This window comes from Cetorhinus maximus, chromosome 23 (genome assembly GCF_964194155.1).
Source record: "Cetorhinus maximus chromosome 23, sCetMax3.hap1.1, whole genome shotgun sequence".
NCBI lineage: Eukaryota > Metazoa > Chordata > Chondrichthyes > Lamniformes > Cetorhinidae > Cetorhinus > Cetorhinus maximus.
The window spans coordinates 33,913,136-33,925,929 of NC_135901.1; the positions used below are offsets into that span (position 1 = coordinate 33,913,136).

Consider the following 12,794-nt stretch of genomic DNA (forward strand, 5'->3'; position numbering starts at 1 on the left):
CAGGTTGACCTGGAATCAATCAGGCCGAATGCCCTCTTCCTCTGCTGTAACTATCCCATGATTTTATATGAACAACAGTAATGCTGGTTGAAGGCTCGTCGTTGTGGCCGAGTGATTAAGGGAAATCCATTGGGAATTTCCCCCTGCGCTGCTCCCTGTTCTTTCCTTTCGGTGCCTCCAGAATTAATTATTGGATAAATGGAATCAAAACCTTCCAAACACTCTGTATGTTTTTCCTGCTCCATTTCCACGTTCCTTCATTTCCATTCATCTACAAGCATTCACCAAATGTCAAAATGAGCACCATGGGATTTGTATTTCACAGAGACTCGCTTTCCTGTTTCCAAGGCAAACACTTATCCTCTATAAGATTCCATTCCCAGACCTAAATTATTTTAAACCAATTAGACAAAACTATGTATTTTAGCATGTGTTGGAGCCAGGCCTTTGGATATCTGTAACAATCATTTATCTATGTTCTATAACAGACTCGGTTGGCAGGTTGTAATGAGAATGTAGATATCAGCTCAGGAATAATAAGGACATGCTGAATCAGAATAAACGTCTTTTATAAATTCAATATAAAATTGATTGTGTAAATAAGTAATGGTTAAATCGAAAACAGTATAAAGTCCAACTCATCATTCCATTGGGTCAGGGAAACTTTGTTAATTCAGGCAAACTGTGCATGGATTCTGCAGAAACTCCTTCTTTGGAAGCGAATTGGACAATTACTTAAAGTGTATAAGCATCAGGTTTATGAAAAAAGAGAAGTAAATTAAGACCAATTGGTTGTTCTTCACAACAGGAGCTGGCATGGATAGGTTTACTGATTAGGATTCGGCACCTTCACCGCTGCGGCCCAGGTTTAGATAGATATGATGATCTAATGACGTTCCAACATGTTGTGCCATTTGATGATGACATTGTTGATCAGTCTGTCTCCAGCATTCTTAATGAGAACAGCCGAATTCCCAACTTGCTGCTGCAGAACTGCATTGTAATCAGGTGCGTTGGGCACACTGTAGCGAAGTGTTTTTGCAGCGTAGTGGTTGTCTCATTCGCCTTACATGCGAAAAGTCCCCGGTTTAAAACCGGGCCGAAACATTATCAAAGCTTTCTTATTTAAATGAGAGAAAGGTTGAATTGCTTCTATTTGTTGTGGAATATTAACTGAACACAGTATCTTGCAAGCATATTTTATTCGCTCTTCACCATTTCACAGCATAAACACTCAGCAAAGTGAACGTATCTCTCAGCTCAACAGGTCGAGAACAAATACAGAGGTGAAGATAGGGAACGAGAGGAGGGCTGTGATAGGCTGCAAAGCACTGACTATAGAGATGGTGGTGCAAGGCAAAATATAAGGGTAATAGGGGAGATTTTACTGTTTACACAGACACAAATATCCCCCAGATCTTGTTCCAAACCTCGTGTTAAACGAGAAGGAAACTTCTCGTTGAATCTTAGCTGCACCTGCTTCCAAACATTGCAAGCTCCTGTTGCATCTTTCATCCTGATATTTTTCCCTGTGACATTTTGATATGAAGCTGAACAGCTAATGTGAATAAAGCTTGTGATGGTAAGAATGTGTTCAACCCCTTGGGGAACTGAACCACATTGGCACACACCACACACAGAGGAACACACAGAGACATATACACCGAGAGTGACAGAGGCCAAGGAGAAACAAACACCCAGAAAGCAAGGATGCCACCAACTTGGCCAATTATTGTTCCATTTCAGACTGCAAATTTAGTGAATGCTTGCAGCTGAAATAACTTTTATTAACACCGATGAGAAGAATTATAAAATAAATGGAGATGAACGGAAATAAGAAACTCAGGGGTGTTTGAGTGGTTTTTATTTTATTTAGCCAATAACTGCAGACAGTTTGTTATTCATACACGGGATGTGGGCTTCACTGGCTGGGCCAGCATTTATTGTCCATCCCTAGTTGCCCTTGAGAAGGTGGTGGTGAGCTGCTTTCTTGAACCTCTGCAGTCCATGTGCTGTCGGTACACCGACAGTGCTGTTAGGAAGGGAGTTCGAGGATTTTGACCCAGTGACAGTGAGGGAACGGCCGATACATTTGCAACTCAGGGTGCTGAGTGTCTTGGAGGGGAACTTCCAGCTGGTGGCGTTCCCATCTATCCGCTTCCCTTGTCCTTCTAGGAGGTAGTGGTTGTGGGTTTGCAAGGTGCTGTCTAAGGGGCCTTGGTGAATTCCTTCAGTGCATCTTCTAGATGGTACACACTGCTGCTACTGTGCATCAGTGCTGGAGGGAATGAATGTTTGTGGATGTGGTGCCAATCAAGTGGGCTGCTTTGCCCTGGATGGTGTCGAGCTTCTTGAATGTTTTTGGAGCAGCACTCATCCAGGCAAGTGGGGAGTATTCCATCACACTCCTGACTTGTGCCTTGTGGTGGACAGGCTTTGGGGAGTTAGGAGGTGAGTTGCTCTTTACATGATTCCTAGCCTCTGACCTGCTCTTGCAGGCACACTATTTATATGGCTAGTCCAGTTTCTGGTCAGTGGTAACCCCCAGGGTGTTGATAATGGGGGATTCAGTGATGCTAATGCCATTGAACATCAAGGATGGTTGGATTCTCTCTTGTTGGATATGGTCATTGCCTGACACTTGCGCTGCATGAATGTTACTTGCCACTTGCCAGCCCAAGCCTGGATATTGTCCAGGTCTTGCTGCATTTGGACATGGACTGCTTCAGTATCTGAGGATTCACGAATGATGTTGAACATTGTGCATTCATCAGCGAACATCCCCACTTCTGACGTTATGACGGATGAAAGGTCACTTATGAAGCAGCTGAAGATGGTTGGGCCAAGGATATGGCCCTGAGGAACTCCTGCAGCAATATCCTGGAGCTGAGATGACTGACCTCCAATGCCTTTGTGCTAGGTATGACTTGAGCCAATGGATAGCCCTGATTCTCACTGACACCTGTTTTTCTCGGGCTCCTTGATGCCACACTTTGTCAAATGCTGACTTGATGTCAAGGGCAGTCACTCTCACTTCGCCTCGGGAATTCAGCTCTTTTGTCCATGTTTGAACCAAGGCTTTAATGAGGTCAGGGGCTGAGTGGCCCTGGCGTCACCCAACCTGAGCATCAGTGAGCAGGCTGTTGTAAGCAAGTGCTGCCTGATAGCACTGTTGATGACGCCTTCCATTACCCCTTCCACTATCTAACAGTGGAATCACTGAGGAAACGGAGCACAGTGGTAATATTACAGGGATATCTAGTAACGGAGTCACTGAGGAAATGGGAGCACAGTGGTAATGTTATTGGGGTATCTTTAATAGAGTTACTGAGGAAACGGGGAGCACAGTGGTAATATTACTGGGATATCTAATAATGGAGTCACTGAGGAAACAGGAGCACAGTGGTAATATTACTGGGATATCTAATAATAAAGTCACTCAGGGTACGAGAGCACAGTGGTAATACTACTGGGATATCTAATAATAGTCACTGAGGAAACGGGAGCACAATGATAATATTACTGGGATATCGAATAATGGAGTCACTGAGGAAACAGGAGCACAGTGGTAATATTACTGGGATATCTAATAATAAAGTCACTCAGGGTACGAGAGCACAGTGGTAATATTACTGGGATATCTAATAATAAAGTCACTCAGGGTACGAGAGCACAGTGGTAATATTACTGGGATATCTAATAATGGAGTCACTGAGGAAACGGGAGCACAGTGGTAATATTACTGGGATATCTAGTAATGGAGTCACTGAGGAAACGGGAGCACAGTGGTAATATTACCAGGATATCTAATAATGGAGTCACTGAGGAAATGGAGCACAGTGGTAATATTACTGGGATATCTAGTAATGGAGTCACTGAGGAAATGGGAGCACAGTGGTAATGTTATTGGGGTATCTTTAATAGAGTCACTGAGGAAACGGAGCACAGTGGTAATATTACAGGGATATCTAGTAATGGAGTCACTGAGGAAATGGGAGCACAGTGGTAATGTTATTGGGGTATCTTTAATAGAGTCACTGAGGAAACGGGAGCACAGTGGTAATATTACTGGGATATCAAATGCTGGATTCACTGAGATGTGATATGTGATAACCACTCCACTACAGAACAATACCTGACAGAGCCAGAGGCACCTGCACATCATGTTAAACTGTGAGGTCCTGCAGCAGCACTTTGGGTCTTTGATTTACGGAAGTGGAATTCGGGTGACAGATTTAGAAATGTTGTCATCAAATTAATCTGATAATGTTATCATACAATGGCAGAGCGCATGAGGAGACCATTCAACCCATCATATTAACATCAGCTTTTCACAATGTTCTTTCCAATTGGTCTTAATTTCCTTCTCTTTCTCCATAACCCTGATTTTTCTCCCATTCAAGTCATTGTCCAATTCCCTTTTGAAAACCCTAAGTGAAGAAAAACAATATTGAAAGAGGTACAGGAGCTTCTGCAGTGTCCATGCCCAGTGTGTGAAAATTAACAAAGTTTCCCTGATCCAGTGACATGAAAAGTTAGGCTGGGGATTCTTATACAGCTTTCCAAAAAATGAAGTTAATTTCAAATCAAATTTGCAAAGGAATTTTATTCTGATCAAGCACCTCCTTATTTTTCTCAGTCGATATATACAATCTAGTCCCCTTTGCTGTGCAACCTGCTACAGAGGCTGTTATAGAGAAGAGGGAAAGGTTTGCTACAGCTATACAAAGCCCTGGTTAGATCACACCTGGAGGACTGTGTATAGTTCTGGGGACTGTCCCTTGAAAGGTTCAGAGATTAGGTTGGTGGGTTTTGGAAATTGGAAGTTGTACATCCGCAGCTTGTGGTACTATTTCACCTCACTGTTCACTTCATGTTCATGTCTAACACACTCGATGCTGTTATTGGCTGAACAAGTCTTCTGCGTTTGAACTAAACATGCTGTTATTCGGCGCTCCCACTCCTGCCATCTGGGTTTGGCCCTCATCAGGGAATGTTGTTTTCTTGTTGCTGTGTGAACTGTCACAATGAACTGATCTTGGAGTCTCTTTCCCCTGGGATTGACAAAACCCATCACTTCCCTTCCTCTTTCATTATCGCTCTTTCATTCCCAGTTTGGTAGCAAGAACAGGGAGAGTCAGTATAAATTGCAGTGTCCGGGGAAAAGGTTGGGTCATGGCAGGGATAGGACAGGCAGAGGACCCTCTTTCTCTGCTACAACCATTTAATGATTTTATACAAATAATATTAATTTGCTGACAATGTTTGTGTTATGACACAGCAGCTGGTAAAGGCTGAGTTATTTAAAATCTGAGAGGGAAACTTTAAACAACTGTCATCACCTATATTTTCAATTGGTATGTTTGAGATACAACTCTAAACTCAGAAATGAAGCCACCAAGCCTCCAGATGTTTTTTTTTATATACAAATTAATCATTTAGTAATTTTAATAAGAAATTGAACACCTACACATGTCTACAAATTACTACCATAATAGGTTTCAAACAAGTCCCCAAATTAATCACTCCCAGGCAATCTTCCCCAAGGCAACAATAACCCATAGACTTAAACAGACACCGGGCACAGCACATTTTACTGTATGAATTCAAAATGAGGTTCCTTTGCAAACACAGTGGTTAGATCTTCCATGCCTCTGACTTCCGCATGCAAAACTCTTCTGTATATACCTAGCCTTCCCTTTCAATGTAAATTCTCATTGTGTCAGCAGGCCCTTTGAAACCAACCTCTTCTAACAATAAAACCCCTTTCATAGTAGCAATTTTAATAGTAATATAAACATTGCTTGGTGTCTCCTAGCTAGGTGCAAGATTTCACCCCCAGTATTTGAATGGTTTATTCAACAAAATGCAAGTGTCCCCTCTTCACCTTACTGTTTAACATCTCAAAACTACTATACATCAAAGCACCCAGACCAGCTGGCTTTAATCCAATTCGGACACACACAGGCAGAGACCCTACTACAAGTCCAATTTAAAAATAGGGTCATAGAGTCATAGAAGTCTACAGCACAGAAAAAGGCCCTTCGGCCCATTGAATTTCCAATAACATTATATACAGTAATGTTGCTTCATGACAGTGCATAGTTGTGGCCGAGTGGTTAAGGCGGTGGATTAAAAATCCATTGGGGTCTCCCCACGTAGGTTTGAATCCTGCCGCTTACACTTCACATTATGTACGATTTTAACCGAGCGCTGACGGAACTAATTATCGTGCAAATAGAGGAAAAGCTATCCAAACACATCCATGTTCTCTTATTTCCATTCATTTGACAAATTTCCAGTCGGAAATGGAACAAAAACTGAGCCAAGTTGGTGATATCATTTCATTCTGGTATTTGTCTCTCCTTAGGCCTCTGTCACTCTCATGTGTAGAAATATAGCATTTACTGCACACCCCTAATTGCCCTAGTGACAGTTGTGGCCAGCTGCCTTCTTGAACCGTTGCAGTTCCTTTGGTGTAGGTACACCCACAGTGCTGTTAGGGAATGAGCTTCAGGATTTTGACCCAGTGACAGTGAAGGAATGGCGATTTATTTCTAAGTCAGGATGGTGAGTGGCTTGGAGGGCAAACTCCAGGTGGTGGTGTTCCTAAGTAAATGCTGCCCTTGTCCGTCTAGATGGTAGTAGTCGTGGGTTTGGAAGGTGCTGCTAAGGAGCCTTGTTGAGTTTCTTCATTGCATCTTGTACATGGTACACACTGCTGCCATTGTTCGTTGGTGGTAGAGGGAGTGAATATTAGCGGATGTGGAGCCAATCAAGCAGGCTGCTTTGTCCTGGATGGTGTCAGACTTCTTGAGTGTTGTTGGAGCTGCACTCATCCAGGCAAGCGGAGAGTATTCTGCCACACTCCTGACTTGTGCCCTGCAGATTATGGGCAGGTTTGGGGAGTCAGGAGGTGAGTTTCACATTGTAGGATTCCTAGCCTTTGACCCTGCTCTTGTAGCCACAGTATTTATATGGCTAGTCCAGTTCAGTTTCTGGTCAATGGTAACCCCCCAGGATGTTGATAGTGGGGGATTCAGTAATGGCAATGCCATTGAATGTCATGGGGCGATGGTCAGATTCTCTCTTGCTGGACATAGTCATTGGCTGGCAATTGTGTGGTGTGAATATTGCTTGCCACTTGTCAGCCAAAGCCTGGATATTGTCCAGGTCTTGCTGCATTTGGACATGGACTGTTTCAGTATCTGAGGAGTCGTGAATGGTGCTGAACATTGTGCAATCATCAATGAACATCCCCACTTCTGACCTTACGATAGAGGGAAAGTCATTGATGAAGATGGTTAGGCCTTGGACACTACCCTGTGGAACTCGTGCAGTGGTGTCCTGGAACTGAGATGTTTGACCAACAACAACCCCCAACCATCTTCCATTGTGCTAGGTCTGACTCCAGCCAGCAGAGATTCCCCCCCCAACCCCCGCCGATTCCCATCAACTCCAGTTTTGGTAGAGCTCCTTGATGGTACACTCGGTCAAATGCAGCCTTGATATCAAATGCAACCTCTTGATCACACCTCACCTCTGGAGCTCAGCTCTTATTTCCAGGTTTGAACCGAGGCTGTATTGAGGTCAGAAGCTGAGTCACCCTGGTGGAACCCAGGCTGAGCATCAGTGAGCAAGTTGCTGCTAAGCAAGTGCCGCTTGATAGCACTGTTGACGACCCCTTCCATCACTTTACTGACGATCGAGAGTAGACTGATGGGGGCGGTAATTGGCCGGGTTGGATTTATCCTCCTTTTGTGTGCAGGACACTCCTGGGCAATTTTCCACATAGCTGGGTAGATGCCAGTGTTGTAGCTGTACTGGAGCAGCTTGGCTAGGGGTGCAGCATTGAGCACAAGTCTTCAGTACAATTGCCGGAATATTGTCAGGGCTCAGAGCCTTTGCCGTATCTAGTGCCGACAAGCGTTGCTCAATACCATGTGGATTAGTTTGAATTGGCTGAAGACTGATATCTGTGATCCTGGCGAACTCCAGATGAGGCCGAGATGGATCATCGATTAGGTATTTCTGGCTGATTATTGCTACAGATGCTTCATGCTGATGTGCTGGGCTCTTCCATCGTTGAGGATGGGGATACTTGTGGAGCCTCCTGATCCACTGCAGCCCCGAGAACATAATCAGCTATAGATCCAGAACATTAAATTTCAGCCCAGTTACAGGGATTATTATCATCAGCAGAAACAAACCCCAGCTATCAGAATGAAGATGGTTCAGTTTTTGGTGTGATTAACAGCAGCAATAACAGCAGAATCCAAACTCTGGAGTCAGTTGTGAGTTCGCTGGTGTGTCCGCAGGTTAGTTGACTGGGTGAATTTCTTCCCACACTCAGAGCAGGTGAATGGTCTCTTCCCAGTGTGAACTTGCTGGTTCTTCACCAGTTCAGAGGACCCAGTGAATCCCTTCCCACATACAGGGCAGGTGAATGGTCTCTCCTCAGTGTGGATCCGCTTATGTATCAGCAGGTCGGATGACTGAGTGAATCCCTTCCCACACTCGGAGCAGGTGAATGGTCTCTCCCCAGTGTGAATTCACTGGTGTCTCAGCAGGTGGGATGACCGAGTGAATCCCTTCCCACACTCAGGGCAGGTGAATGGCCTCTCTCCAGTATGAATTCGCTGGTGTGTCAGCAGGCTGGATGACTGAGTGAACCCCTTCCCACACTCGGAGCAGGTGAATGGTCTCTCCCCAGTGTGAAGCCATTGATGCCTCAGCAGGTGGGATGACCGAGTGAATCCCTTCCCACACTCAGGGCAGGTGAATGGCCTCTCTCCAGTGTGAATTGGCTGGTGTGTCAGCAGGCTGGATGACTGAGTGAACCCCTTCCCACACTCGGAGCAGGTGAACGGCCTCTCCCCGGTGTGACTGCGTCGATGGTTTTCCAGCTGGGATGGGTAATTGAATCCTTTCCCACAGTCCTCACATTTCCACGGTTTCTCCATGGTTCAAGTGTCCCTGTGTGTCTCCAGGTTGGATGATAAGTTGAAGCCTCATCCACACAGAGAACAGTTTCTCTGCTATGAATGGTGTGATTTGTCTTTTCAGGCTGTGTAACTGGTTAAAGCTCTTTCCACAGTCAGTGCACTGGAAACACTCTCACTCGGCTGTGTGTGTGTGTGTGTCTCGTTCCAGTCACACTGATGTTTGAAATCTTTTCCCACAGATGGAACAGACAAACATTTCTCCCTCCACATTCAAAGACCGATGATATTCAGGCCCTGATGAATCGAGTGACTCTGTCAGACCTTGATGTGTTTGGTTTGAGTTCCCCGTTTTTAAATCCTCCCCTTCCGATTCTCTGAAAAAGGAGTTTACAAAATTCATCACTGCCAGTACAGGATAGAAATTCAGAACAGACAATTCTAGTTCCACAGAAAAATTTTTCCGCTTGTGTTCCCCCAAAGCTGCAAATCCCCGTCCCACATACTCTCCCTCTTCCCTGATAAAAGCGGATGCTGGAAATATGAAACAAAAACAGAAAATGCTGGAAAATCTCAGCATGTCTAGCAGCATCTGTGGAGAGAGAAACAGAGGTTAACGTTTTGAGTCCGTATGACCCTTGTTCAGAGCTGAAGGGGAGTGGAAATGTGATGAAATTTATACTGGTTAAGGGGGTTGGAGCAGGTGAAACTGGGTAGAAGGCCAGCGATAGGTAGGGGCAAAGGTATCATGAGCTAAAGGACAAAGGGAGAGTTAACGTTATTATAGCAGAACAAGGGTAGCATTGTGTGAAAGAACAACATGGAACAAGTAACAGATGGCCCTTTTGGGGATGGGGGTGGGGGGAGGGGACGGTGGTGGGGAGGAAGGATAGAAGGGGGAATCAAAAAGGGGATAAAACCATGGATAAATGAATAAAAATAAAAATAAAAATAACTGGATAAAAAATAAAGATGAATGTAGAAAAAAAGGGGATTAAAAATGGGGTGAGGATAGACGAGAGAGTTCATGGTCTGAAGTTGTTGAACTCAACGTTAAGTCCGGAAGGCTGTAAAGTGCCTAATTGGAAGTTGAGGTGCCGTTCCTCCAGTTTGCGTTGGGCTTCACTGAAACATTGCAGCAGGCCAAGGACAGACATGTGGGCGTGAGAGCAGGATGGTGTGTTGAAATGGCAAGCGACAGGAAGGTCTGGATCATGCTTGTGGACAGACCGGAGGTGTTCTGCAAAGCTGTTACCCAGTCTGCGTTTGGACTCCCCAGTGTAGAGGAGACAACATTGACCACACTCCCTCCTCCCTATGCTGAAATCCAAACAAAGCTTTGGACAATTCTTTCTGTATCTTTTTAACAAATTCGTACAACCAGAGGGAACAAATTTTTTGATCATTCACTTCAGTCACTACCCAAGACAAAACATTAATCTGAAACCACCTCACCGACCAGGCAGAATAGCAGATGTTAACCTTGTGTCCAAAACTTACAGTGTGGAGATTTCATGAGCGTTCGTGAAAGTGGTTTCTCCAAGCCTCCCAGGGTTTCCTTCCTTCCTTCTCTCCCTCTCTAACTAAATTAAACCTGGGATCAGTCTCATGGTCCATTCTGGTTACTGCTTCTCTTCCTGATGACTAATTAACCCCAATTAAACACCGAAAAGACTGAAGACACTGTTTTTAGTCCCTGCTCCAATCTGCATTCCCTAGATACCAACTCCATCCCTCTCCCTGATTTAATCTGAGATTAAGCCTGTCTGTTCACAACCTCTGTGTTGCACTTGACCTCGAGATGGGATTGTGACCTCATATATGTGTGATCGCTAAGATCGCCTGTTTCCACCTCCATACTATCACCCGAGCTCACCCTGTCTCAGTGCACCTGCTGCCGAAATTCTCATCCCTGCCATTGTTTACCTCCAGACTCGACTATTCCAACACATTCCTGGCTGGTCTCCCACATTCTACCCTCTGTAAACTTGAAGCCATCCAAACATCTGCTGTCTGCGTGTTCACTTGCAGCGAGTCCCTCTGCTTTCTGGCCTGCCTTGGCTCCCGGTCAAGTAGCAGCTTGATTTTAAAATTCTCATCCTTGTTTTGAAATCTCTCCATGGCTTCGTCCCTCCCTGTCTCTGCAATCTCCTCCAGCCCCACAACCCTCTGAGACATTTACACTGCTCTAATTCTGGCCTTGTACATTCCCTATTTTAATCGCTCCACCATTAGTGAGCGTGCCTTCAGTTCCCTCATCCAAAAGCTCTGAAATTCCCAATAACTCTCCCCCTGTCTACCACACTTTTCCCCTTTAAGACACTTGAATATTAATAAGTAGAGACATTCTGTCAAACCTATTTATCTTGTACTCATCAGGACAGATGCAAGAACACCAAATTGCAAAGCTTATCGGTTGTGCTCATTTACACTGCAGGAGGCAGAAGTAACAAATCCAGGCTGGGGACCTTTTGTTGAATTGAACAGGGAACAATTGCTCCCTACTGTATTCTCCATGGGAAGAGCCAATCAGAGCTGACAGGCCAGCCAATCAGCACCCCTTTTCTCATGCAGGATAAATTGTTGTTCCCTTTGAAATTTGGGATTCTTGATGAGTGCAAGATGAAAAGCTTTGACAGCTTGTCTCTTTTTTCAGTAATACTCAAGTTCTGTACAACCAAGCGACTATTTAAGATTCTCCTTAAATCTCTTTGCCCAAGCTTTTGGTCACCTGCCCTAATATCTCCTTCTGTGTCTGGATGTCACACTTTGTTTTATAATTTTCCTGTGAAGCTCACTGGGATGATTTATGATGTTAATAAAAGCTGTTGTTGTTTCTGACAGTTACCCTGATCTCCTGTTTTACAACAACCCATTGATTTCACACCAAACTCTATCTCTGATTTATTGTCCCTCCTGCGGGTTATTCATCCGGGTTTGCAGCCTGTTTAGATGGCGGTCACGCATGCACCCTGTTGGACATTGCCCCCCACAAAGATGGTGGCCGCACATGCGCTCTGTCGCCCATTGCCCCCTATAAAGATGGCGGCCGTTAACTCGGGCCTACCTCTGGAGAAGAGGCCTAAGCTGTCGTCTGATTTCATGAAACGCGGGATCATTGGCTCCTTATCGAGGGTTTGTGGCAGACACCATAAATTTATAAAGCCTCCCAGCCCACCCGCCAGCCCTATCAATAATCCGAGGTTTATATTCGGCTCTGAATCCGCACTCGGTCTTTGTAAACCCCACATTTTAAATCCGCTCGCTCGAGCTCTCTTACCGTCTGCGTCCAGGGAATGCGCATGCGCCAGCTCAGAATGATTCACGGCAGCTGCGGACCAATAGAAAGAGGGGGCGGGGCTGGAAGACCGAACGGTAGCGGCTAGTCCTCCAGTCAATCGGAATGAATGACGGGCGGGGGCCGAGCTGCGACTGAAGCATGCGCAGTGCGAATTGAAAGCGCTCAGGTTCAAAGTCCAGCGGGCGAGTGCAGGAGAGGAATGGAGCCGGAGGATGGACTGGGAGGGCTCACAAACACCCGGTGCAGGACTCCAAACCCGGATTAGAAACTCCCGGAGCCCAGTTTATACCGAGTGTTTGGAAACTCCTTTTCCAGGGGGTTAGAAGGGGAGGATTTATACACAGCAAACTCAAACCAAGAGATATGTTTGTCTCACCTCAATTTCTATCCTGGACTCTCTGATGGATTTTGAAAATAATCTCCTTTTTATATTATTATATGGGAAGGAGTTAAAGACGGGAAACTCAAACCAAACGTCTCTGCTTCAATCCCCCTCTTACTCAGTGAGTTCGGGGCTACTGCCACTGGCTGTGTGAAAGTTCTTCCCTATA

At 45.1% G+C, this 12,794-nt stretch overlaps 3 protein-coding genes and 1 non-coding gene across 5 annotated transcripts in view; 2 read left to right on the forward strand and 2 right to left on the reverse strand.

Moving 5' to 3' along the window:
- Window positions 1-12,794, reverse strand: part of LOC144697491 (uncharacterized) — a 1,380,819-nt gene that overhangs the window by 361,670 nt on the left and 1,006,355 nt on the right. The gene's annotated exons all lie outside the window — the stretch shown is intronic.
- The window catches only part of LOC144698472 (uncharacterized), a gene marked incomplete at its 5' end in the record, with an annotated part of 39,250 nt that overhangs the window by 14,770 nt on the left and 11,686 nt on the right, over window positions 1-12,794 (forward strand). The gene's annotated exons all lie outside the window — the stretch shown is intronic.
- trnaf-aaa (transfer RNA phenylalanine (anticodon AAA)) lies at window positions 6,102-6,183 on the forward strand. The gene has a single exon. It is a non-coding gene; the product is annotated as a tRNA-Phe (tRNA).
- Window positions 7,454-12,243, reverse strand: LOC144697544 (uncharacterized). Its single transcript, XM_078569595.1, has 2 exons — window positions 12,223-12,243; window positions 7,454-9,319 (listed from the first exon to the last, which is right to left on the reverse strand). The coding sequence occupies exon 2, from the start codon at window positions 8,961-8,963 to the stop codon at window positions 8,553-8,555; it is 411 nt and encodes a 136-aa protein (XP_078425721.1). The 5' UTR covers window positions 8,964-9,319; window positions 12,223-12,243; the 3' UTR covers window positions 7,454-8,552.